The sequence below is a fragment of the Balaenoptera musculus genome, chromosome 10 (assembly GCF_009873245.2).
Source record: "Balaenoptera musculus isolate JJ_BM4_2016_0621 chromosome 10, mBalMus1.pri.v3, whole genome shotgun sequence".
Lineage (NCBI taxonomy): Eukaryota > Metazoa > Chordata > Mammalia > Artiodactyla > Balaenopteridae > Balaenoptera > Balaenoptera musculus.
Window position 1 is genome coordinate 57093616 of NC_045794.1, and position 27928 is coordinate 57121543.

A 27928-nucleotide genomic window follows, 5' to 3' on the forward strand; every position below is an offset into this window, starting at 1 on the left:
AAGTTTCCCACGTGATGTGAAGGTTAGCAACTACTTCAAGAAGCAGAAAGTGTGATTGGTTGAAAAAAGGGATTGAAATTAGAGTCAAGAAATTGGATCATGTTTTTGTTTGTTTGTTTGTGTGTGTGTGTGGTTTTTTGCTTTGTATTTTTTGTTTTTTGGGTTTTTTTGCTGCATCAGCAGCATGCAGGATCTTAGTTCCCTGACCAGGGATCAATCCCATGCCCCCTGCAGTGGAAGCACAGAGTCTTAACCACTGGACCACCAGGGAAGTCCCTGGATCATGGTTTTTATTCTTCATTTTTTGTGATCTTGGGCAAGTCACTTAATGCCTGATGTTAGTTCATCTATAATTAAGTTGAAATGATCTTCATCTGTAACTTGGTTGGATACTCTCTGGAGACTTTTCTATCTCTAAAATACTTTGATTTTAATTAAGGAAATTGTATAATGCAATAGTGTTACAGGGAAGATTAACCAGCTAGGTTCAGGACAAGTTGGAGGTAAGAAGACATGGGGACAGGTTGGAGGTAAGAAGATGGTTGCCCTTTATGTGTGGGCAAGACAGTGAGTTTAGGGAAGGTAGTTGCTTTGGGAATGGAATGGGGGATACTTTAAGCCCTCTTGCATCAATTAAAAATTGTCTCCCTTCTCCTTAAAGATTTCAGGAGACTTCATTTAAGTATGAGTATTCCAAGGATTTGGTTGCTGGTATTTTTTTTCTTATAACTTGTATTATTATTAATATTGTTAATCTTTAGCAAAAGATTGACGAAAGCATGGCATATCATTCCATAACTATTTAAGGAATGTGCTGTTAATCAGTTTATGCAATGGAAGTAATTCATGGAAACATTTCTTAGGTCGTATTCTTTTGGATTTCTGAAAAATGATCAATACAGAATTCAGTTCATTCTTTGTTTAGCACCCTGCCAAATAGGAAATAGGAATCTACTTAGAATATGTTCATGTATTCCTTCTAATATGGTATTATCCTTTATTATCACTTTGTCAAATAGAAAGAAAACTTTGCTTCAAAACTGTAACCTTTTAAACTGCTTTATAGCTGTTTTTTTTTGATCATTCTTTTATTCCTTGTCTATAAAAAGGGGATAAATACCTTCTCTATAATATTTTATAAGGAGATGAAGTAGCATAGTGCTTCACATATTTCTTAGGTGCTTGATAAAATTTAATTCTACTGCCCTTCCAGTGCACAAGCTCAGGCATACATATTTATGTTTTTTTACTTGTAGTTATTTCGTGTCAATTTTTTTTTAAGCTAATTTTTTATTCCCCCTCTTCCCCCTTTCAGCTTACATGTCTTCTTCTTGGTATAACATTTTAGATAATTTTCTATCATGTTTCTAATTATACTAGTAAAAGTAAAATTTTCCCTCCCTTGACCCTACGCAGTTGTAATAGTTTGACTCAAGCAACTCAAATTTAATGACCATGTATTTTGTTTCCTAGAAATAAATCTTTCTCTGTTCTTACTCAGTGGTATTAATTCTATATGTTTTAAAGGAATTCAGTTTTTAAATTGAATTTAAAATAACTCAATTATAAAGTATTCAAGGGTTGATGATCCAGTTTGAAATTGATGCATTCCTTTCTTCTCTTTTGATTTCTTTTTTCCTACCCACCAGGTTCAATAAAATGCAACTCAGAGCTTTTGAATTTATTAGCTGTTTTTATGAAATCAAGTGTTTTTTAAAGGAAAAATAAAAGTAAATGCTAATCTTTGAGTTCTTTATTTCATATTGTCTTCCTCTACTCTCCTCACTATAAATTAATTCAAGTGTGCCAATCCGTAATTGACTAAATATATTACCTTACCCATTCTTGTTTCCTTCTCCAAAATTTTTTTTACTAATGTTCAGATAATCTCCAATCTCTAAAATATTTCTGAAGTTACGTATTTTCATAATACAGCATAGAATAATAAGTATATGAAAGGTTGAAGTAAACAAACCTCATGAGTCTTTAGAAGGGCCTATTGAAGAGCCAAAGGGTGCAATTTTTTGGAACATGTATATTTATAATGATGAAGATGTAGAGAGTGAAATGGGAAGGAAAAGTAAATGTGGAGGAAAAGAAAACTTGACAGGTATAGAGAAGAAGAGGAAGAAAATGGAGGGAAGAGATAAGAGATGTTGGTTTAGAAAAAGTTTTAAGTAAACATATTCAGAAAAAGAAAGCAAGAGAAAAGAAAAAGAATAGATAAAAGGTATTACAAGTCAGTAGGTACTCACAAGGGTGCTCATTTAGTGTTTTCTTGGGCTCCCATAGGGCTGCCATTAAGAACACTAGGAGTCTCGGTTCTTTGTGTCACCTTGGAGAAGTCAGTTAACTTATCTGAGGCTCAGGTTCCTCATCTGTAAAATGTGAACATTGGATTAGGTTTCTTGGTTATCAGTAGCTGAGAAACACATTCCTGTGAGAAATTTGCAGCTATAGCTGACTTTAGGACAGCATATTTAGGGAAAAGGATGTAAGCTCCCTGAGGGTAGGAGCTTTTTCTATCTTGTTCACTGTTGTATCCCCAGCAGCTAACACAGTGCTTGGCACATGGTAGGCACACAATAAATGTTTGTTGAGTAAGTGATGTGAAAAGTGTCATGTTGGTGGTTCATTACGGGAGCATCTAGAGGGCCTAGAGGAAAACTAGTGTGCTTGAGAAAAGGAAAAGACTGGTATCTTCTGAAGAAATCTTACGTAGGCTGGTTTTTAATCTCTTGTTCTTCCTTATCTTGTCCCAAATTCAGAGAAAGTGGCTGTAGCTAGCGGTATACTCGTGGTCACAAAACTTGTAGTGACCAGACATACATATAATGACTAAACCAACATATGATCTAGATCAGTTCCCTTTGTGTGACTTAAAGAAATGCAGAACCAAGCTCAGGTCTTCATGGAATATGAGTACGCATAGAATATAACAGCTATATTGAGTTGGATTTATTGGCTTCGTTCAGTTGAGAAGCAGTTAGGCTGCAAGCTGAGTACTGAAGCTGGCAGATTCCAGTGAAATCTTTGTGATTCACTGGTATCCCTAGGTTACAAAGCGTTACTGTTACAAACAGGTTACTGTTATGCAAAAAGATAAATTTGCAGAGATATTTGAAGGAAAATATTCAGAACATAATATATATATTCCAATTTTTGGAAGTCATAGTTTCAAAATATTCAGGTCTTTGAAATTCTTGGACCCAAAACTAGACCAAAAAGTAGGGAGGGAGTCACTTTAAATCCCTATTGCTAACGTCCTTACTTATTCACTAACTCTCATTCTATCTTACCACTTTTATTTAACCTCCAGTTTAGAATGTTTGGTTGACTGATGTGCCATTCCACAGCAGACTAGTAACAGAAGGCACCAAAATGTGTGAGTAAGGAAGATGGAGGCAAGGAGGCATATTGACATCCATAGGCAGGTGTGATGACAACATAAGTGATAGCTAACATCCTTGCTTTGAGGGATAAAAGGGGGAAAAAACATCCAGAACATTAAATATCCACAATGATTATTCTGAATCATTAACAAAATAATAATTTATATTTCATATTAACACAAGGCAGGAAACAATTAAGTTTATCCCAGATGGTTAATTTTTCTTTTTAATGTTTTGTTTCTGAATGGTAAACTCCTCAGTAGGTTTTGAAAAATACACATATTGGACATCCATTCCCACACCTGGCCCCAGAAATACTAGACAAATAGAAGGTCATTGTACTTTGAAATCTTTTAAAATGTTATATATTCTTGTCTCTTATAGCTATATCAGATTGAGTTTTTAACAGTTGCTGACATTTTATGTTGGGTTTGTAAAAAATTGTAATGTTGAGAAGTACGTATGTGTAAATAGTAATAAAGAGACTTTTTCTTAAATGCATTTGAAAAGGATCATATAAAAATTAAAGCTACTTCAGCAAAGTGGGGATTAAATGTCTGCGTACCTCAGTTATGATTTAAAACATAAAAACACACAAGATTGCAAATTTCTTAAAGGCATATTTGTATAAAATGTTTTTATTTTGAAACATAAGTCATCTAGTTTGTTATAGTCATTGGCAGACAGTTTATTGTAAAATAGAAATATGCAAAGAAGATAGAAATATGAAAGCAAAGAAGAAATATGAAAGATAGAATAATGGAAGCAATATGAAAATTCATAATATTAAATTTCAGACATACATTTTTGTTAAAATCAGAGTCCATTTGGAGTGAAATGAATATTTCCATTTAAAATTTGCATATTATTAACGTTAGGTCATTTTTAAATGTTTTAAATTACCAACTCCAGAAGATGGATAACAATTTCATTCCTGATGGCAATGAATTTCCTTCTTCTGAATTTTTTTAATAGGTGCACTAGGCCTTCCAATGAGGGGGATGAGCAACAATACCCCTCAGTTAAATCGCAGCTTATCACAAGGCACTCAGTTACCGAGCCACGTCACGCCAACAACAGGGGTACCAACAATGTCACTTCACACGCCTCCATCTCCAAGCAGGTATTTATTGATGGACCAGAATATTTCTCAAAATGTATCTTTGTAGATTAAGCAAGCTTTTTAGTTTTTTAATAAGGTAACTAATTATTTGATTTTCTGGTTCAGTGCCTTTCACTGAGGAAAAGAAAGTTGATACCCTATGCTCATTTTATTTCATTGCAAATTGATAAGTATAGTGTAAGATGGTTTTATCTTGCAGCTAGCATACTGGTTATCAGCTGGGGTGGGTATCAAGGATTAATCACCACCTGGGGGGCTTTTTTCAAAAGCAAGCACTCTTCCTCAAAGGAGTATGTGCAATTTCAGATCACTCCTCAGATAATTCTGTTTATTGCTCCCTCACCACACATCCATTACTCTAGTGAGAATAAAATAAAACAGATTACAAAAATGGTGCATATTAGTATGAAGAAGATAGAATGACATACATTTGGAATGAAATTATTCTAAATATATATGTGAAATACATTTGTATTTTATGTCATAGTCACACCAGTAGTTCTCTCATCTTCGATATCACCATATATTCTTCTGTGATTTGCCCTTTCTTGTTGGTTTGTTTACTTTGGCTTTTCAAAGAGCTTTTTTTCTTTTCAAATGTCCAGACAAAAGAGTTAAATGAATAAAAATTAGCAATGCAATTTGAAAGTATATTTGAGATTCTAGGGTTAGGCCAATTGATTATTTACAGAGAATTTTAATGAGTGATTGTAGAGAGCTTATTTAGTATAATGGACTTCTTTTTCAGGGGTATTTTGCCTATGAATCCTAGGAATATGATGAACCACTCCCAGGTTGGTCAGGGCATTGGAATTCCTAGCAGGACAAATAGCATGAGCAGTTCAGGGTTAGGTAGCCCCAACAGAAGCTCGCCAAGCATAATATGTATGCCAAAGCAGCAGCCTTCTCGACAGCCTTTTACTGTGAACAGGTAAGATGTTTATTGATACTGTGTATAATTGTTCTTTCTGGGTATTTTCAAATTTGCCTTTTCATATTCAACGTTCTGTTCTTGAGTCTTGGCTTCTGTTTCTTAAGTGTGTTTCATCATATATTTTGACCAAAGCTTCTCTTTCTGTTACACATCACAACTTTAACCTCCCAAACTAAAGACATGTTCTTTTGAAAATCAGTTTGCTTTTTTGTTACTGTTGTTAGAAAAGGATTGTTCTTAGGTTGCCAACCGGCAGATTTTTTGTTGATATGTCCTTCCTCTATTAAATGAGGCTGGTCACCTGTGTGGTAAGAGCTTTATACCTATGAATAGGACTGGAGACATGTTTGACTATTACTGCCTTCATTTATGCTTTGGTTAAGTTCCTTTTCAACTGAATTTCAGTTTTGTTCTTTGGAGACTTAATGACAAAGACTTTTTGAAGACTACATCTGTAGTATTTGAAAATAGTGTCATGTCCTGGGATTTAAAACAAAACGATGAATTTGTGCTTTTCACTCCTTTTTGCACTGGTCATTGCATATACTGCTATGCAAATAATAGTTAACAATACGAAAAACAGTTACCCATTTTGTTAGGATTTTAAAGCTATTCAGGTAATTTATATGAGAGTTATGTCTGCAATAGGGCTTTCTTTACTGTAAAAAAAAAAAGCATTTTAGTTTGATTGTTCGTTTTTTTTAATGGGGAATATGGGGGGAAAGGATGTTGCTATCATCAAAGCCATTTAATTCACTTTCTTTTATCTAGGACTCGTAAATTCTGAATTAAAATAGGTTATTAGCACATTTCCTTTTTAATCTTCATCCCATAACCTCCAATTCTTACTTTTATTTAGACTTTTGAGTACTTCTTTTATAATTTGACTGCTCTTTTAATTTTTACAGAAGTTATTTTTGTAAAGGGTTATCAAAATTCTCATCTCCTTGACAGTTTCCTGATGATATAATACTTCTTGGGCTTTAACACATCTTTCTGCATTCTTGTAGTATCGTTCATTGAATGTATATTTAAATTTTTGCCTTTCCATATTTTTTCACATTCTAGTTTTTAAAAAATACTTTGCTTATAAATTGTCAATGAAGTATGGGTCTCTAAAGCCCTGCTTATTACTATTGATAAGCTGTATGTATTATGGAATGTTTTCATCTCTTACTACTTATTCAGTGTTTGAGGGTACCTATATCATCAGCAGTTCTAACATGCTATTAAACAGAACTTTCTATTGACTTTTCTCCTCTTCTCTAGAGTGTTTCACCAGCTGCATTATTTTATGAAAATATTGTTTGGCCATAGTTAGTTTTACAAATCTAGGCAAAAAATTTAAAACCCTGTCATCTTCAAACAGTTTAACCTTACTCATAACACTAATACAATGTCTTTTATCAGATTATTTGATGTTAAAGATGCATACTTTCATTTTAGAATTTGTGTTAACGATTCTTTTTGACATGCTTAATTACTCTGGCCTTGCTTTAAATTCAGCCTTATTTTTTGTTTGTTTGTTTTCCCATGTTTAGGCTTGTGCAAAAAAGGGAAGCTTTGGTAACTATTTACCAAATACCTTACTTTAGAATTAAGAGCACTATGGAGAGATTTTTTTTTTTTTTAAGTAGCTAAAAGATAAACTAGATGATGTGTTTTAGAACACTGAATTCAGTTAAAGAAAAGCACCATTTAATTCACGTCAACTGAACATTTACTGAGAGTGCCTTTTGTAGCCTCCTGAATGCTAAGGGCAGGAGATGCAAAGAAGTATATGACATGAACCCTGTCCATGAGGAGTTTATGTTCTAGTTGGGAAAGACAGACTGTATGAAAGAAGATCTTTTATGAAAAGTAATAATAGCACATTTTACCAGTAGTGGAAGAAAAACAAGTATTCAGGAACAGTAGTCTTAAACTAAATTGCCTATTTTTGAGGTTAATTACTTCTTCCATTATATCCAGTAAGTTGGCTCTCCAAGTATACAAAACTATACCCTTAATCTCTATTTTCCTCAAGGCTTATATAAATTCTTTGCTTTTTGTTTTTTAATTCATCTGTTTAAGATGTTTTGGTTCTCAGTTGTTCATGGAAGGACTTTAGGGAAGCTTTAAATAACAATAAAGATTCAACTCAAGAAAAAATTAGTATTTGTTTTTAAACATGTTGTTTTATATGAGGAGATCAAAAGTAAACACTTTTGTTTTTCTTCAACTGAAAGTTAGTGTTCTTACTGTATATCTAAAATTATTTTCTATGTACCCAGTATGTCTGGATTTGGAATGAACAGGAATCAGGCATTTGGAATGAATAACTCCTTATCAAGTAACATTTTTAATGGAACAGGTAAGCTTATTCTGGAGCTAGTACCCTATAAAAATATGATAGATCTTGAAATATAAAGCAATTCAACATACTAATCAAAATATTAAAGGAATTTTTGTGTTAAGATGATAGAACTTAATTTAGGGAGAATTTGACAGGCAATAGGATTTAATTCAGTGAACAGTTGAAAGATAGTTAAATATATTTTTTTCACTTGGCATGTTAATAGTATAGTGTTGTAACATCAGATTTGTTTCCTTAACACCTGGAGAAAGCGTAAACATTTACTTAGTCTGTACTTGTGCCTCAGAATCTTTTTTGCTTCAAGAGCTTTTCCTATCTCAGTCCTGTTACTACAGTCTAAACTAGGTTGAGTGGTATGGCATTCTGGCTATAGAGACCCAGATTGAAGAAACCTTTAAAATTATATGGAGCGCTTACAATTTTTTCTTAATAGTTTTAATAATACTAATTTTGGCATTTAACTCTTACAAATTTTTAATCCAGTTTTATGTGTAAAATTCAGAATTTAATTACATGGAAAACCAATTCTGATTTTGACAGTAAAGAATTTTTGCAGTCTGTTGGTTTATTTCTTTTATCAGCTGCTTCAGACAGAAGAGAACAGGAGGCTTTGTTGCTATTCTGCTTCAGGTTTCACCTTCTTCCACCCTTGCCTCCAAACCCTTTCCTGAGAAAGGAAATAAAGAATGTTGTTATGGTCATAGGAGCAAAAATGAATATGATTGTTGAGAGAGAAATACACGTGAAGGAAGTGGAAGGTGAAAGAATGATCAATGAAATGGGGCGTATGTGAAAGCACAAGAAGATTTAGTAATTGAAATGGAATTTCTGGCTATCGGCTTTTAATTTTTCAGTGTTATTGTATGTTTAGTAGCATAGATTGACCAAGTGAGACTTTAAAATGTCAAATTTTAGCATTTAAAGTTTTGCATTCTAATAGGAAATAGCCTATTTCATTGTTCCTCAAATGCAGATTTTTTTCATATTTTAATATCTCTGAAATTAGGCTGCATATCATAGTTTAATTAGCGAGGGTTTTTTCCCTAAATAAACCATAAAGTAACAGTGTGTCTCACAGTGCCATCTTATATTCTGAATTATGGTTTATACACTTCTGTAAACTTTAGAATTACTTTTAAAAGTCATTTTTAACTAAGTATATTTTACACTAGGAAAATTGTTTCCAAGTCTTACCCTAAAAATAAAAATTTGTGAGTTAATATTTTTAGGTTAAAATTATTCTCAAATAGCATATGGCAGTTTTAAACTCCATCTTAGAGGACCTGAAGAAGTGTATTAAAAGTTAATACTTATTGAAAGTTTTTAGTTAATTTGTAATCAAGTAATTCAAAAGAGATTGCTTTTTAAATTAAAGCACTATATAAATTGTTAATGTCTATTGTTGCCCTTTTATACAGTAGTATCTTTTTAAAATTCAGAATTGATGAACTGCAATTTCTTTAAAAACAATGGGTATGAATGATTTTATCTTTCACCCTTCATAAATTTAAACTGTCACCTGACTTGGAATGTAACCATTTTCTATCAACAGAGTAATCTTGAGTTAATAGTTTCTTTCTGAGATTCTTCTAATTACGAAATTTAGAGAAAAATTAAAATTAACTGGAAAAGGGGGCAAAATAAATTGAACATGGTTATAATACACTAGATGAAACAGATTAAAGAAAAATAGTCAGGGTAAAGCTAAGCTAGAAAATAAATTCTTCAAAAATTAAGACTATACGATTGTAAGAATAATAGAATAATAAATGTTGAGAAGAGATCAAGGTGACGATTAAAATAGGCAAAGTAGAAATGTTGGGTTAAATTTATTTTTTAAAAGGAAAGAAACTGATTTTTTAAATTCAAAATGAACAAAAATAAATTTTATTCATTCCTTGTATATTTATTGAGCGCCTACTGTGTAATAGGTAATATAAACTTCTGGGCTTTGTATCATATTCTCATACAATTCACGCACTAGACATGGGAACCCTACATTTACCTACATTCTCCACCCTACTTTATACCCTCAGCTGCAAAACACACGTGCACGCACGCACGCGCGCTTGCGCACGCACACACTTTCACACACTCAAATGCATACACATTTGTGTATGGGACTAATAGGCCACAGGAAAAAAGAAGTCCTTAGGGCTTCTGCTTCCATTGCTTATGCCTCAAATATGATTCAGGCTGTTTGCAGGAGGCAGTGTCATTATCACACCTGTGTTATAAATGAAGCTCCAAGCATTCCAGGTACAACCTCTGCTTTTGGATATAATGAAAGAGTAGTTTTATCGCAACAGTCTCCCCTCTTGCTAACAACCTATAACTTGAGTACCATCTTTCACAGGGGAAATAATGTATCACCTTACTCCTTATTCTCTATGTTAAGTCTCTAGGATTTGGGATTTTTATTATGCTAGTAAGTACATATTGCTTTGCTGAATTGTTCATAAAATTCTTTCACATGAAGTCAATCCACAAATATTTATTGTACATTTACATATACCAAGTACAGTGCTGTACATTGTTTAGGAAGAAGGCACTGTTATTTCAAACTTTATTATAGTTGGTCTTTAATAACCTCTTTAAAATGTTTGTAGAATCAGTAACTAGTGTTTTTTCTTATTATTTAGATGGAAGTGAAAATGTGACAGGATTGGACCTTTCAGATTTTCCAGCATTAGCAGACCGAAATAGAAGGGAAGGAAGTGGTAACCCAACTCCATTAATAAACCCCTTGGCTGGAAGAGCTCCTTATGGTAATTAATTAAGCTTTTTAATTATGGCCAGTGAAAACTTTCTATTGCACGCACATACACATATATATATGTACGTATATGCATGTGTGTGTACACACATGTATTTATGTGTTTTCTAATCAGAGTAGTGTAATTTTGTCAGAGTTGATAAATGCAGAGTGCTTTTTTCTCCCAGAATACCATGATAGCAAAGTTAAATGGGAAAACTTAATTTGTATAGAAATCCCAAAAGGAAGTCTTCATTGGTATTCAGAAGTTATTTTCTTCAGGCATTTCTGCCTTAATTCACCTTAATAATGATTCTATGGTCTGCCTCTTCTCAATTCATCACACATTTTTTAAAAGAATACATTCCCACATTCCTAGTGATTAATAATGACTAACCATACATTAACAATTTTTTCTAAGCCAGTTTCTCAACCTCCACACTACTGACATTTGAGTAGGTAGTTTCTTGTAAATGAGGGGCTGTCCTGTGCATTGTAGAATATTTAGCAACATCCCTGGCCTCTGCCTACTCACTGCCAGTAGCACCCCCCACCCACCCCCACATTGTGACAACCACAGATCTCTCCAGATTTTGACAGATGTCTCATGGGGAAAAAAATTACCTCCTGTTGAGAACTGCCTGTGGGTCATGTATAGTTTATGTAGACTCTTGGTCACCATTAATACCCTTTTTCACTGTCTTTAATAAATAAGAGATTTGGCTAATAGATGCTAAATGAACTAGACATGAAAATTATGTAACAGGAATGTAACCATATTCTTTTTATCCTTTGCACATACTTGTTTCCTTTTGGTAGAATCTGATACAGACCAGTAGCAGAAACAATGAACTTAGAGGGATCATTTCATCACTTTTCTAAGATAACTATTTTTCCCATTTTCAACCAAGAGGGATTTCTGTGGCTTTCAAAATATGAATACAAATAACAACATGTGAAGAAGGGAAAAATTTATTATTATACACATTAAGAGTTTCCTAATTAGCCTTCCCCCCCAGAAAAAAACAAAAATGATCTGCCCTGGAAGTTGAGTACCTAGCTACTTGATTCTCAGTTCAGACTCTAATGTTTTTAACCTTTCCTCATAGGTCCATTTTTTCATCCCTTTAATCATTCCTGTTGCTCTCCTTGGACCATCTCTAGTTTCTCCATATCGTTCTTGAATTGTGGAGCCCCAAACTGGATATTGTTCTCCAATAAGGGCCTGACTAATGCCAAGTATAGTGGGAAGATTACTTCCCAGTTTTTGCATGTTTTACATCTATTACATGGAGTCCAAGAAAATCTGAAATAATATGGAGTTGTTTTATAATTGATTGCAATTTTCTCACCCTGTAAGTCACTTTCAAGTAGAATACTGACATGTTCTTTAAAATTTATTTTGTTCATTTGTATTTGACAGTTAACTGGTATTTATAATAACTAGTCAAATATTTAAAGCAAGTTTTTAAACCAAAAATTTCAATAATTATTACCAATATCAAATTATGTTTTTTCAGCATCTATATATGACATTAGATTAGAATTATAGGATTACCACTTATTTCCCTTGTATTATTTTGTATATTTAGTTATTAATCAGTATATAAGAATTTAGTTATTCATTGTTACCCAGAACACCAATTTTTTGAAGTGTGCTTTCATAGCGTAACTTAAAAATCCTTTTGTTGTATTATTGTGAGAAAAGTTAACTTTTTATAATTTATAGCAAAATATTATAAATATCAATTGCAATTCTCTGGATTATTTTCATTACATAGTTGGAATGGTAACAAAACCAGCAAATGAGCAATCCCAGGACTTCTCAATACACAACGAAGATTTTCCAGCGTTACCTGGTTCCAGTTATAAAGATCCAACATCAAGTAATGATGACAGTAAATCTGTAAGTAACTGAGAATTATGTATGTGAATTATATAGTTTTTTCCCTTCAGATTTCTGTTATATTAACAGTTTTGTACACTATATTAAGGACTTATTAAATACTATTATGAAATTGTTTATCTTGAATATCTGTAATAATCTAACTTCTGAAGAATGTGGAAAACCTTTATAACTTAGAAGATAGCCTATTTTTTTCCCTATTTCATATAGGTTTGCAAATTTCTGTTGAACTTCTCAGAGTTAATTTAGACTTTTATTGTAGTCCCTGTCAGCTGGATCCCATGAAGTTTGATATTATAGCCTTCTAAGGAGCTGTGTTTTTCTTGAGTAAGTTTTCTCCTTGAAGAATCTTTATACACATTTTTATTCCTGTGTTGATTCAGCCAACCCAGCTTCCTCTTTCTGACTTAACGAGTGTGTTTATTTCTTCCACATTTCACTGAAAATAGCTTTTTGTGTGTGTGATGGGAGTTGTATATTGTTAAAATAATTGATAAAAGAAGATTATTGGGTAAGAATTAAAATAAATATGAATTTTAAAAGTTCATAATTAAAATTAAAAAAATAAAAATAATAAGTTCATATTTTCTAACTTATCTTGGAGGCTTTTATGGTGATATTTTAGGTAATGTACTATATTTAGTTTGTCTTCTAAATATACTTCTAAAATATACTTCTAAAAATACTAATAAAGTATTGAGGAGTGTAACTTCAAGTGTATCCCAAAACAAAAAGTTCTGAGATAGAGAGGTTTTTTTTTCTGTGACTGAAGATCTGAGATAAATAAGAATATTTTCCATATATTTCTTGTCCTTTAAGTACTCAAATATGTACAATACAGGATTTATTTGTATACCATGGCACAGTTGTGGAAACAAAAAATTTCATGTAGAACTTGAAAAACAGGTAATAATTTACTACCAACTTAAATATAATAAAAAATGAATAGAAAAGTACTAGCATATGAACTTGAAATTTTTACACATAACAAATTTTAATGTCACATTTAATTTTTTTCATGTTAGAATTTGAATACATCTGGCAAGACAACTTCAAGTACAGATGGACCCAAATTCCCTGGAGATAAAAGTTCAACAACACAAAATAATAACCAGCAGAAAAAAGGGATCCAGGTGTTACCTGATGGTGGGACTCTATAAAATATATCAAAGATATTATAGAATTCACTTTTTTTACTTTTTCCTCAGAGATAAAAATGACTATGTTTTTCTTATCCAGGTCGGGTTACTAACATTCCCCAAGGGATGGTGACAGACCAGTTTGGAATGATTGGCCTGTTAACATTTATCAGGGCAGCAGAGACAGACCCAGGAATGGTACATCTTGCATTAGGAAGTGACTTAACAACATTAGGCCTCAATCTGAACTCTCCTGAGTAAGTTTCTTTCTTTTCTCCCTACATTTGTGTATAATACCTCCCTGCAGTTTTTAATTTCATGTCTGCAAATTATATCATCTGCTGCCACTCATTGTTGCTGGTATTTGCTGACTCTTTGGGTCATTCCCTCTTATATTAGTTCCTGGATCACTCTCACTTTATAGTAATATTCCTCTTATAATTTAGCAGTTTCGAAATACACATATATGGTCTTTCCTAAATCCTGAAATCCCAGCTTCTTGAATTTCTCTCCTCCGAAAATCTTACCCTTCATCATACCTCAGCTGCTCACTTCTTTAGTCATCCCTTTGACTTCGTCATTTTTGGTAACCTCAGTTGCTCTGTAAGATTGTGCTGCCATGCCACTTCCTGTTTTCCATTTCTCTCCCTCTACTGTGGGCTCCTGTAATCATTAGATTCCATTGGGACCTTCATCCCACTGATTCTTGTACCTTTTTACTGTTCCTCAACATCCCTGTCTCTCTTCCCGTTAGATGAATTCACTTCCTTCTTCTCCAGTTAAATTCTATGGTCAGTCATGATGGCTTGTTTACATATACCCCTGACTGCTTTGCCCCTCTCTTGCTTTGTCATACTTGCATGGCAAAAACTACAGCCCTGGTTATATCTGCCTATTCCATTCTTGACCTGTGCTACTAAGTCTGGCTAGAGAAAAATACACAACTTCACTGCCTGGTCTCACTTCAGATTCATGGCCAGTAACCTCAAGAATGAGCCCTTAATTCTGCCAGCCATAATCAAGCTGGCATGCCTACTCCATTCATTCTTTTGTTCTCTTGTGCAACTGTTTTACACTTGCCTCTTCAAACCCCTAATACCTTTTCCCCTGTGCTTAGTGTCAGATGGTGACCTTGCTTTTTATTTCTACTTTACTAAGAACGAAGGAAGCAATCAGAAGAGTGTCAGCGTAGTCCTGCCACGAAATCAGTCACCTACAACCATCTGCATCTACCTTACTCTTGTCTTCCACCCTGTTGCCATAGTTGATCCATGCTTTCTACCTAAAACCTTTGAAAACTCAAAGATATGGATCTAACAATTTTTTGCACTTTGTTGCATCATTTCCATCAGCATACAAATACACTGTTACTTCTTCCATGTTAACAGATACCTTCTCTTGATCCAGCTTATTCTGTAAGTTATTGCCCCCCCCCCCCGCCCCCATTTCTTTATTCTCCTTTGGAGCAAAACTCCTCAGGAGAGCCATCTTTGTATCTCCTATTTGTCCTATTCTCTGTTAAACCCATTTCATTTAGGATTTTGCCCTCACCATTTTACTAAAACTGCTTTTGTGTCATTAAATTCAGCAGTTACTTTTGGGAACTTTCTCCTTAACCAGTCAGTAACGTCTGACATAGTGGAATCATTGCTACATTATTTCTCACTTTTTTTTTTTTTTTTGGCTGTACTTCGCAGCTTGTGGGATCTTAGGTCCCCACCAAGGATCGAACCTGAGGGCCCCGGCAGTGAGAGCACCAAGTCCTAACCACTGGACTGCCAGGGAATTCCCTGTTTCTCACTACGTTTAACTGCTCCCCCCCTGGTTTGAATCACCATCTTCTCTTGCCTGGATTACTCCATTAGCCAATCACCAGGTGTCTCTGATTCTCCCTTTGCCCCTTATAATCTTTTGTTCATATGACAGCCAGGACAGTCCTTTTTGAATAAGTTCATTCTCTGCTCGATACACAGTAAGGTTTTGCAGTTTTATTATGATTAAAAACCAAAAATCTTGATAGGCCTACTAATCTGTACAGACATGATCTGTGTCTCTCCTCTACCTACACCTTAACAGCTTCTCCCTCTGTTCACCGTGTTGCAGTTTCACTAGCCTTCTTGCTGTATGTCAGACATGTCAGTCATAACTCTGCATTAGTTGCTCTAGCAGTTCCCTCTGACTATAGTAGTTTTCTACCAGATAACAGATATGGTTATCTCCCTCATATCCTTCAAATCTTTGTTCAGACGTGACCTTCTAAATGTGCCCTAACCTGACTACCCTATTTAATTATGCAACTAATCTTCCCTCCCTACCCCACCACTAACATGGAATATTATCTATGTATTACGTAAATTGTTTTTGTCTGCCTCCCTCCCAATCCACCATCATCAACCAGAAAGTAAGTTTCACGTTGTCAGTGGTCTTTGTTATGTTTGCTGATGTATAAGCATGCTAGTGCCAGGCATATAATAATAGACACTCAGTAAGTGTTTGCTGAATTTGAGCTTTGGTTTTTAATAATTACTGACATTTTTTTTCTGGCCATATAAATGGGAAAGTAATTTTACTTTAATTCATTGTATTAATGAATTTAAAGCATTCTGAGTTGAAGTAATAATTCACATACAGATATGTGTGTGTATGTATGTATGTTTTTTTAACCTTGTTTCGGTTTCCTGCTGTATAAGTCATAGTAAAACCAAGAAAAGATATTAGAAATTTAAAGATGCTCATTTTACATTTGAAGTCGTTGTTTTTCCTGATTTGCTGAAATAAAATTAGAAATCTCTTTTTCTACTTTGGACTTCAGAATGTTTCTTTTCTCCCTTATTCAGAAATCTCTACCCCAAATTTGCATCACCCTGGGCATCTTCACCTTGTCGACCTCAAGACATAGGTAGGAGAATCTATTTTTGTTTAGACCTTTAAAAAATATATTTGTAACTGAGAATCAGTTAATAAGGCTTTTCTCATTTTATTATCCAGACTTCCATGTTCCATCTGAGTACTTAACGAACATTCACATTAGGGATAAGGTGAGTGTAGTTTATTATTCTACTCAGCGTGAACTTATCTATTTTCAGGTGCTGTTTTGCAGTTCAGACAGCATAATATTTTTGAAATATTTAGCAGTGGTCTCAGGGGTATGCTTTTGTATGTCCATTCAGTTATATGTAACAGTTTAATTTCTATTTTTGTTTATAATCCTGTGTTTTGGTGAGGTCTGGGTTATATTTTAAAAATATTTTAAAAACAATGTCAGGACCAGTAAAATCTTTCTTATAGTTATTAGTAACAGTACAATCATAACCACAGTTGATGGGAATAAAGTAACTTGGAAAATTTGATGAATTTCCTTCTGATATTCTCATTTTATGTTTACAGATAAAATGTTTTTAATGAAAAAATATATATTTTAAAACTGTAATCTTTGACTTTTTAATGTCATCTTTTTCTGTGTTTTAATTACCTGAATTTCTAGTTATAAAATAACTATTAACAGATTAGAACTTTAATCTTTTTTTTTTTTTTTTTTTTTTTTTCCTGAGAAAGAAAACAACACTTTTGCTTTAGGGGAAAGCGTTGAGAGTTCAATTTTGTTAGAATGGTATCTAGATTTTGGTTATGTGAAAGGATAGATACAGTTTGTTAAAAATGATATATTTGTGTTATACTTAGGTGCATAAGTATGTATAATATAAATATATATAAATGACAGCGTTCTGCGTCTGTGCCATGCAGTTGTGTAGCCAAACGGTTGTTGATGTGGTGGACAGGCAACTAAAGAGATACACGTATTTCTCGACATGTCTTGTAATACTTGAGTAGATGGAAGATAAGAAGTACGAGATAGAGAGAGCTAGTTTTTTCTGTCTGTGGACTGTATGATTTGCTGCCACCTCCACTATAGCACTCATTTTTTGCTCCAATTACCTGAGGGTTCCAGAACCTTTTCTTATGCCAGCTTAAGAAATAATAATTTAGGAGAATTTGTCACATTCAAGACTGCTGCCTGAATGGGGATAATATGAATGGACAGAAAAATAACATTCAGAGAGTGTGTAACAACAGTTAAACATTTAGATACAGGACTAGGTAAAAAGAAGAATGTTTTCATTTCAGTGAGCTTTTAATAAAGATTTGTCTTACTGTGAGAATTTGAGATTATTGAACTTGTGTTTGATAGTTTGATAGGCAGTTATGTTTCTGCTTTGTGGAGCGACATGTAAAGCAGTCATCTTTTCGTCATCCATTTAAACAAAATAAAGAACTATCCCTTTATCATTTTTGTACTTAACTGTGATTTGCTAAAGTACATAATTGATTTGTGAATCACTGTCAGATGTAGATTCAGTTACTATTTCTTTTAAGTCTTCTGTGAGGCACTCTACAGAAGGTGCATTCACAGTGTCACTTAATTTCATTTACATTTTTAGTAATCCTTATAGGTATCGTTGACTACATTTTATAACTGAAAGTTCAGAGACATTAAATAACTTGGATATGGTCATATTAGTAAGTAATGAAATTAAGACTTGAATGTAAGTCCTGCATCTCTGAGCAGCACAGTGTTCCACTATTGCCACATTGAGTATTAATAAACACCTCCAGTAAGACAGCGTTAGGTCTTGCTTAGAAGTTTTTATTTAGCTTTTTTCCCCCTATTAGTACCTAAAATAAATGTATCAGAAATAATTATTAAATGACTTTAGTCATTTAAATGATGAAACTTCCCTTTAGAATTATATAACTGTACTTCTGTAATCATGTAATAACAGTTATCTGCTACAAAGAGGGGTTTCTGTTTTATCTTTCCATTTTTACTTTAGTGCAATCAATTATATGTTAGGATTTTCAAACTCATTTTACATTTCAGAATAATTTATTTCTTTTCCAGCTGGCTGCAATAAAACTTGGTCGATACGGAGAAGACCTTCTCTTCTATCTCTATTACATGAATGGAGGAGACGTATTACAACTTTTAGCTGCAGTAGAGCTGTATGTTCAAAGTATTTTTTAAAACTTTTGTATTATAGTGGATATTGTTTATTCTAAAAACATTTTTTAAAATGATGGTGGCTGTAGTTTTTGTCTTTGTTTTTAAAGTGGAACTATTTCTTCATCAAGAAATCTAAGTTTTTTATATTTAGTAAAAATTAATTTAGATTGAAACCTTATATTACCATGTCTTCATAATCACTGTATACATAAAAATAATTCCAAACTTAAATAACTGTAAATGTATAAGAAGACAGAATCAACTTGATTCATGGGTGTGGTGAATCTACTTTTTATAAATATGAAGTATAAGGTGTGTGGTTCATCTTACTCCTTGTGGAACCACATATGTTAATGACAGTGAATTTCATCATTTAAGAAATATTTATTGAGCATTATATGGGCAAGGCACTGTGCATATTTCTTGTGTATTTTGAAATATTGATAAAGTCCACATTCATTATCGGAAGCCTATTGGCCAACTTAAATAAATTAGTCTTAAGAAATTGGTCCATTGAATACATTGTTTTTCTGAGCATTTTTGTTTTTACCTGATGCTCTAAGAATAAAAATTTTGTGTCATTTTTTATATGTCCAGGTGGTAACATTTTGTTACCAGTAGACTGTTCTATTAATCATGTTTACTGTAGAGTGAATTGTTACTAAAAACTTACAATGTAATGATTGGGAGACCTTTTTATAGATTTAATAAGTATTTTATAATATTCCTACTAACATTTCTATAAATGACCTTGGATCAGATACTTTAAAATGTAAAATTCACTGTGTTGATAATAAATTGTTTTTTATTTCTCAATTGAGAATGTTTTTTTCCATGTTTTCCCTCATTTTTTGTAAGATAGCAATTGTTACCTGTTCCTTTTAATTTATTCATAAGTAAATAAATTCATCAGTCATTCATTCATTCATCACTGGCAGTTCTGTCTCATATCTTATTTATGACTAAAAATATATAAATATATAAAAAATATATGTCTAAAATAAAATACATGTCTAAAATAACTCCTCATTGTATTGATAGGAAGGTATTTGTTTGCATGGAGGTTTTTCATCATAGTTACAAATTTTATGTGAATTTATGTAGTTAATTCAAATAGACTTTGTATTTAGTTTCTTACAAAATAATCCAAATAGTTGGGGGTTTTGTTTGTTTTAATAGGTATCTTAATTTCTATTGAATGTTAAGAAGAATGAGAAAGGAGTGAGGTTTCTGGAACACAGTGTATCTTTGGTCTGCCAAAGTTTTTATCACATTGCTCATAGAGCTTTTAAGATCTTGTTTTGCTTGCATAAAAAATTTCTTCAGTTAAATAAAGATGTGTGTGTTAATTAAAGAGTATGGTTTTTGGGCAAATTAAGAAAGTCTTTTCCTATATTTATTTTACTAGGTTGTATTTAATAACAAAAATCAGGGAAAAGAAGCATCAATATTTATGTATTTTATGTGTGACTATTTTCTGAAAAATGTTTTACAAAATGTAGAAAATGTTTGATGTGAACTACAGGAAAAAATTAATTGTCTTTTTCTCTTAAAAATTGAAGTTTTAACCGTGATTGGAGATACCACAAAGAAGAACGAGTATGGATTACCAGGGCACCAGGCATGGAGCCAACAATGAAAACCAATACATATGAGAGGGGAACATATTACTTCTTTGACTGTCTTAACTGGAGGAAAGTAGCTAAGGTATATTTTTTTCCATGTGCAAATGTGTAACTAAAAATCTAGATTTTAAAAAGAAGTGTCCTCTTTTATCTGTTTATATGTACCAGTACATCCATTCCAATAATGTGCCAGATATTTGCTGAGTCTTTTAAAAGGTCTCCACCTCCTTGGCTTGATTTAAACTCTAGGAGAGTATCTGGAAACAGTTCATTTTACCTGTAGTTTAGGAAAATGATTGAATTTGGTAAGAAATTTTGTAATTTTTCACAAGCCTTGGTAACATTTGAAATATTTTTGTGTCTACTCAGTTGTAAAATAAAGATACCCTCTTGCAATCCCGGTCATGTATTCTTATATTATTATTACTTTAAGCAAATATGAGATTTTTCCTAAAACCAGTATAAATATATTTTTATATATATTTTTATATAATATATATATTTTTTCATATAAAACCAGTATATAGGCTTTTTAAACACTTGCACTCTTTGCAGGAAATGTGCTTGAGTTTTTATTTGCAAGTGATATAAAGAAAGAAAATCGCAAGCATTAATCATGATTGTTCCTTTGACTAGTATGCTGAATATTTGGGGAAAGAGGCCAGTGGAAAAAGTTGTTTTGGTTTGCAACTTTTCCTCACAAAAACACCTTTCTAACTGTCCCATGTGAACAGTTTGCATCAGTGTCATAGCATATTACACATTTGTGTTTAGTTCCTTATGTATGTACTTAGTCTACCTAGAAGAAAATATAACTCACATTATCTGATTTCATAACTCCAGGATTTCTCTGAATGCCTTTTCCATTGATGAGGCTTAGGATTAAAAACTAAAGAGTTAGTTTTGTTGGTTTTATTAAATTTAAACAGAAAAAAAATATTTCTTGACAGTTCATTGGGTAATTTTTTAGTTGTTGGCTTGGGGTTTTGGGGTTTTTTTTTTTAATCAGTTTTACTAAACTGATAAAAGAGTAAAACATTTTAAAAAGATAGTGTAAAATGCTTACCAGATAATTATTACAAAATTTTACATCACAAGAAGACTTCATATAAAACATGAAAAAGAAATAGAAAGGCTGAGCCCAACCAAAACGCCCAAAAGAAGACACATACAAAAGGTTAAATCTTTTTTTATTATTACTTTTGCGTGTTTCTCTAATGGTAAATGTCATTGCTTCTCAGACCAAGTCTGTATACCACCCTACACTGTATTTGAGTTATTTTAACAATTCTAATTAATATGCATGTCTTGACTTTAAAAGGTAGACCCATGAAATAAGTAATAAATAATTAATTACAAATAGTATACAGTACATTGTGTATGTTACCTGTTCTTTAAGAAATGTAGTGAAGTAGAAAACCTTAGTTTTTTTGTATCAGGATTTGAAATTAACTCCTGTTTCTGCTATTCATACTTGGACCTTGTATAAGTTTCCTTTCCATGTCTGCTTCCTTATCTTTTAAATCAAAATGATTTTTGCCTCCTGATTTATCATGTAGATTAATTGATATTACACAGGCACACATATACACTGAGCACAGTGCTTGGCGTATATTGGGTATTTGATACAGGAGAGTAGTTGTGGTAGTTTGTTGCTGTTGTTTTTATCATCATTATTATTACAGCTTGTTAACTGTTCTTCCAAGATGGAAAAATTCTGGTTGTTGTTAGGTTAGGTCAGTGGTTCTCAACCTTTAGCTTGCATCAGAATTACCTGGAGGCCATGTTAAAACACAAATTGCTGGGTCATACCTCCATTGTTTCTGGTTCAGCAAGTCTGTGGATGGGACCTGAGGATTTGCATTGCTAGCAACTTCCCAGGTGATGCCAGTGATCATGCTGGTCTTTGGCTTCATAGTTTGAGAACCTGGTTCTTCAGGAGAGAAAGAGTATCTTTGGAAGGGAAAAATTCTAATAGTAAATGACTGAAGTTTTCTCTATTCAGTTGAAGCTTTTTGCTCAATATCATCATAAATTATTCCAAACATACGTACAAAAAGAAATAGGTATTTGCAATAATAGATAGATGGGTAATTTTAGTTGAATTTTAGTTTGGTATCTGTGAAGAAATCAACTTAAGTGAAAAAATCAGTTTCCCAGAACTAAGTTCTCACCATAAAATTAAATATTCAGAAACAACTTGAACATTAATAAGGCCCCTAATTTCCCACAAAAGCAATTCCTCAGTCAGGTATATGTCATGTTAAAGAAAATTATTTATATGTGTGTGTGTGTGTGTGTGTGTGTGCGCGCGCGTGCATAAAGTAATAATTTTACCTAATTTTATCTGATCTCTCCTATGTACAGTTGAGCTTTTGTCTTAACTTTTACCTTTAAAATTTTTAGCTGTGAAGTTGGAAAATAAAATTTGAGAAATATTATTATTAAACTATTTTTGAAAAATCTTAAGGTAATTTACTGGCCACTTGTGCTGATACTCTTCAACAAAATTATTTTCATAGTGATGAAAGCAAACATTTCATAGTGATGAAAGCAAGCAGGAATATTGGTTTCTATCAAGTATTAATATGCAGCTCACTTCTTTTGATTATATTTAAAGAATTCATGGACTTAAAACTTTTAAGTTGTGTTATATTCACAGAATAAACTTTTCACAAAGGCTTCTGAGTTTTTGTTTGTTTGTTTTGTTTTTTAAGGATGTTTTCAGTGTTTTTCCAGAAATTGGATTAGGAATTAAGAAATTTAGTTCCATAGTATATTTATTAACAGACTTCATCAAACTACAGAAAATCCATTGACGTGCCATGTCCCAAGTCAAAGTCCCCATCTGTAAAGTGGTTGTGGTTTATAATTCACAGGTAAAGAACATGCATTTAATAGCTTCAACTCATAAGAAGCCTTCAGTATGAATTAGTATTATAAGTAATAGCTTGATGTTATCATGGTATCATTGAAAAGTATTGACCTGATCTAGACCATAATCAGGTCTTTAATCTCACTTGTATGAGGTTCTTTCTTTCACTTTTGCAAATAACTTAATATTTTCAGAGAATTGAAGAACTGTAATTTTAAGTAAGGGATTAGATCATTTAAATCAGAAGTATTCCTTATCCCCTAAAAATTCTGTGAGTTATAGGATTCAGCCCATTATTTATATAAAGAATTTCCTGTATGTCAATAATGTATGTACATAAAAATTTTGACACTGTATTTGCTTATTCTCTTTTAGATAATCTTGATTTGTCAGCAGACTATGTGGTCTATCCTCCTATATGTAATTCAGCTAGAATAATTCAGTATCGCATTAATTTAAAAATTTGTTATAATATATATAGTCTCAATGAGTAAGATTTTTAAAATAATTTTATCCACAGAGAATTTTTAGGTGATAGAAGTTCCCCCTCTATTATCAATAGCTTTACTCAAACTAAAGACTTAAAAGTTTCAGAACTCTTTCAGTCTGACTTCACCTTGTGGGTCCAACACTGAATAGGATTTTTAATGCTTAGGATTCTTTATCATATCATAACCTGCTATAAATGTGATTTTTTATACCTAGAACTCTTTCTAGGCTTTAAACCATTAAACTGTAATCTAAAAATCTTTTCTCCATTAAAGCAAATATACCCCTCAACGGGAGGGGCCGCGATGGTGAGGGGCCCGCGCACCGCGGTGAAGAGCGGTCCCCGCACCGCGATGAACAGTGGTCCCCACTTGCCGCAACTAGAGAAAGCCCTCGCACGAACCGAAGGCCCAGCACAGCCAAAAATAAATAAATAAATAAATAAAGTAGCTATAAAATTTATAAAAAAAAAAAAAAAAAGCAAATATATACATAGAACTTCTAATACCTGATCTTTGAATATTTAAAAAATTTGTGTTCTGTTCCTAAAACAAATGAAGAAAACTTGTGTTCATTGATTCATCAGCCATTAATTACACACCCCCTGGGAGCCTGGCAGCTCAGTAGTATTCTCAGTAGTAGGTAGTGATAAACAAAACAGACACACTTCTTGCCCCTACAGATTATACAAAGGTGTGTGTGTGTGGTGGTATGTGTTGTGTGTGTACATACAACATAAACATGTAAAAAAGATACTATCAGTAATCAGAGTTAGGGAGCAAATGGATTGTAAGCTTTATGTCTTTTAAGAAGAATGAAAATATATAGAAGAGAAAAAAATGATTTAAAAAAATGGGAGACAAAATTTGATTCTGAATCTGATATATAAGGTCTTTGAGATTTTCTTAATTATCATATTAAAATATTTATGCTCCCTAGGTTTAAACTGATCTTTTTTTTTTTTTAATATGTAGCGGAGGGAATTGTGTGCATTGATGAAGTTACTCTAGTTTAAATTCTGATTATACAGTGTAGTTCACCAGTGCACAATGATGAGGATAAGACAATTGAAGAAAATTTTAATTTATATAACTTAGTGGAGTATATGATTTGTCAGTTACAAATAGACTTTTTACCCAATAACTACACATATTTTAGAACTAAAATTAGCCAATTTTAATAAAAGAATGCTACAGCAAGAAGATACTTCCTCCACTAATATAGATATTTATCTTCAGCCAGGCAATAAAATTCTTTTAAAGCCTGGACAGAGCAGGGAGAGAGGGAGAGGTGCCTACACAATGCATTAAGGAGGCTATGGTGATTGTGATGGTGATTCTGGTGTTTGCTAGTTTTTACTGACAAAGAAGCTCTGTGCCTTAGTTAACTCTAAAGTGAACTTTTTAAAAGTCATCACAGGGTGCCTTCTTTATCATCATTTGTCAGTGGACTGAATTTTTTTCAATATTACTTATGGATAGGGGTGTAATTAAGTAGTTTTGGTTTTGGATCTTGGGCTAAAAATATTAAAAATAATGTGTTATACTAGAAAAATCATGTGCTTTGGTGTCCTACAGATCTGGATCCTAATCCTAGATCTGCCAATTATTGTATGCCTTGGGCAAGTTACTTGTGAGCCTCATTTTCCTCCAATGCAAAAATGAAGATAACGATATCTACTTTACAGGCTTACAAAGATGAGAATAAACTTAGCTTTGTCTCTAGTTTTGACACATATTAGGCTTCTGATAAATTATACCTGCTATTTCTGTAATTGTTATTGTAATATCCTTAAATTCTAAATACTTGGTTTTATATCTCAAAATTTAATCATGACCTAGGTTTTCATTTTAATTTAATAATGAAATTTTCACTTAATTTAATAATGGAAACATCTACTATGGGATTAATTTGAAATAAGACAGATAAGGTGAAATATGTTAAGCCATGGTACTAACATTACTTGTTGGCTTTCTTTAGTACATAATACATATTATGGTTCATAGTGTTTTAAATGGGATTAACTGAGATAGTTTGTGCTACTTGAATTCAGGTTGTAGAATTAGTAATTTTCAAACCTCTAGGTTTTGGATTTTAAAAAGGTATGTTTTTGGTTTGCTTTTTTTTAATATACAAAGTTATATTCTGCACCTCTTGATCTTGGGGGAGTATCATGAAGAATTTGCTTCACCATTCTTAAATTTTAAAATTCATGTAGTGTTTTGAAAGTTTAATTAAAATGAGCTATATAGTTCATCTTCAGATGTGCCTACAGCAAAACCACTGTCTAGTTTGGGATGGCAGTTACATCTTTTCAGGGTTTTGGGTTTGTGAAATGGGAAGTCTGGAGATGTGTGAGTTTTAAATTCATTGTTTTCCCGAGATAACAAGTTTAGAATAACTTTGTTTGCTTTTTTTAAAAAAACATGTGATAAGACAAATTGGAAAATCCTTTATTTCTAAACTTTTTTCATGGAAAAAAAAGTAAAATTTTAAGTTTTATACTTCATTGAAGGTAGCTTTACTTTAAATATCGTATAATTTTCAGTGCTTTTTATTAGTGATATAGTAATTGCTCCCTTCAACCTTTTATTTTTGAGCAAAAAAAATGCATAGAATTTCTGTGTCATAAAATAAATGTTCATGACTAGTCTCTGGCTTTTATGCAGAAAGTCTACATTTTTGTACTTATCAGATAGAAACTACAGCATATTATTTTTCTTCAAGTTATATTTTACTTAGCGGAAAAAAGAGTTGTTAATATCTCTGTTCATTCTCATACCTGTAGTTATTTTGTTTGTATAGTAAATAAAATATATTTTGACAAAAATGTGAGATCAGATGGAAAGGAAATCATCTAAATTTTTAAATTTGGTTTTATAGGAGTTCCATCTGGAATATGACAAATTAGAAGAACGGCCTCACCTGCCATCCACCTTCAACTACAACCCTGCTCAGCAAGCCTTCTAAAAAAAGACTTCCCTTTTCTTGGGGTATGGCTGTCTCAGCACAATACTCAACATAACTGCAGAACTGATGTGGCTCAGGCACCCTGGTTTTAATTCCTTGAGGATCTGGCAATTGGCTTACGCAAAGGGTCACCATTTGAGGTCCTGCCTTACTAATTATGTGCTGCCCAACAACTAAATTTGTAATTTGTTTTTCTCTAGTTCGAGCAGGGTCTGAATTTTTTCATTTATTTTCTTTTTTGCCAGCAGACAGACTTGGGTCTGTAAAGACAAGCAAGTACACTGACAGAAGTTTACCATTTAGTTTCTAAAATGTAAAAAAGAAAACCCACAAAAGACTCAACAGAATTAGACGACAAAATTTGCATTGTTCATTGTAGCACTATTGGTAATAAAATAAGAAATGTTTGTGCATTTTTATGTGAAGATCCTTCTCGTATTTCATTTGGAAAGATGAGCAAGGTCTGCTTCCTTCATTTTACTTCCCCTTCTGTTTTTGAAAGGCAGTTGCGCCAAGCTTAACGCAAGAATATATGACTGTTTAGAAGAAGGATATTGCCACAATCTCTGGATGGTTTCCAGGGTTGTGTTATTACTGAGCTTCATCTTTCCAGAATGAGCAAAACACTGTCCAGTCTTTGTTACGATTTTGTAATAAATGTGTACATTTTTTTTAAATTTTTGGACATCACATGAATAAAGGTATGTATGTACGAATGTGTATATATTATATATATGACATCTATTTTGGAAAATGTTTGCCCTGCTGTACCTCATTTTTAGGAGGTGTGCATGGATGCAATATATGAAAATGGGACATTCTGGAACTGCTGGTCAGGGGACTTTGTCGCCCTGTGCACTAAAGGGCCAGATTTTCAGCAGCCAAGGACATCCATACCCAAGTGAATGTGATGGGACTTAAAGAAGTGAACTGAGACAATTCACTCTGGCTGTTTGAACAGCAGCGTTTCATAGGAAGAGAAAAAAAGATCAATCTTGTATTTTCTGACCACATAAAGGCTTCTTCTCTTTGTAATAAAGTAGAAAAGCTCTCCTCACTGCAGTGTTGACTTTGATTTGAAATTGTGAAATTATTTCTTCAACATGAAAAATAGAGGAAAACCAACCTAAAGTTTTACAACTGAACGGTGTGACTAAACAATTTAAAACGTAGTCTTTTTTTCCAGCTTTTGACAAGTCATTTAATGGAACCATATACCGTTTCACTTGTAGGTTAAAAATGTAGACATTCTTAGTATTAACCAAGTTCAGAACAGAGAAAACTATTTTTTAAATGAACAATGGCAGCATTAGAAATAAAACTTCCTGAACACTCTTGAGACCCAATCAAAATACTCTGCTT

At 32.8% G+C, this 27928-nt stretch overlaps 1 protein-coding gene across 8 annotated transcripts in view; it reads left to right on the forward strand.

Moving 5' to 3' along the window:
• Window positions 1–27624, forward strand: part of CNOT2 (CCR4-NOT transcription complex subunit 2) — a 113493-nt gene extending 85869 nt beyond the window's left edge. For 6 of the 8 annotated variants that reach the window (XM_036865340.1, XM_036865341.1, XM_036865339.1 and 3 more), the window contains 12 exons: window positions 4368–4515; window positions 5264–5446; window positions 7723–7802; window positions 10448–10573; window positions 12342–12466; window positions 13492–13612; window positions 13706–13862; window positions 16443–16504; window positions 16594–16643; window positions 18506–18606; window positions 20170–20314; window positions 26480–27624. In XM_036865340.1, the coding sequence (XP_036721235.1) occupies window positions 4368–4515; window positions 5264–5446; window positions 7723–7802; window positions 10448–10573; window positions 12342–12466; window positions 13492–13612; window positions 13706–13862; window positions 16443–16504; window positions 16594–16643; window positions 18506–18606; window positions 20170–20314; window positions 26480–26566 (1385 nt within the window). In that variant the 3' untranslated portion in view covers window positions 26567–27624. The remainder of the gene's footprint in view (window positions 1–4367; window positions 4516–5263; window positions 5447–7722; window positions 7803–10447; window positions 10574–12341; window positions 12467–13491; window positions 13613–13705; window positions 13863–16442; window positions 16505–16593; window positions 16644–18505; window positions 18607–20169; window positions 20315–26479) is intronic. The other 2 variants (XM_036865346.1, XM_036865347.1) reach the window with 2 other exon arrangements.
• Window positions 27625–27928: the final 304 nt, after the last annotated feature.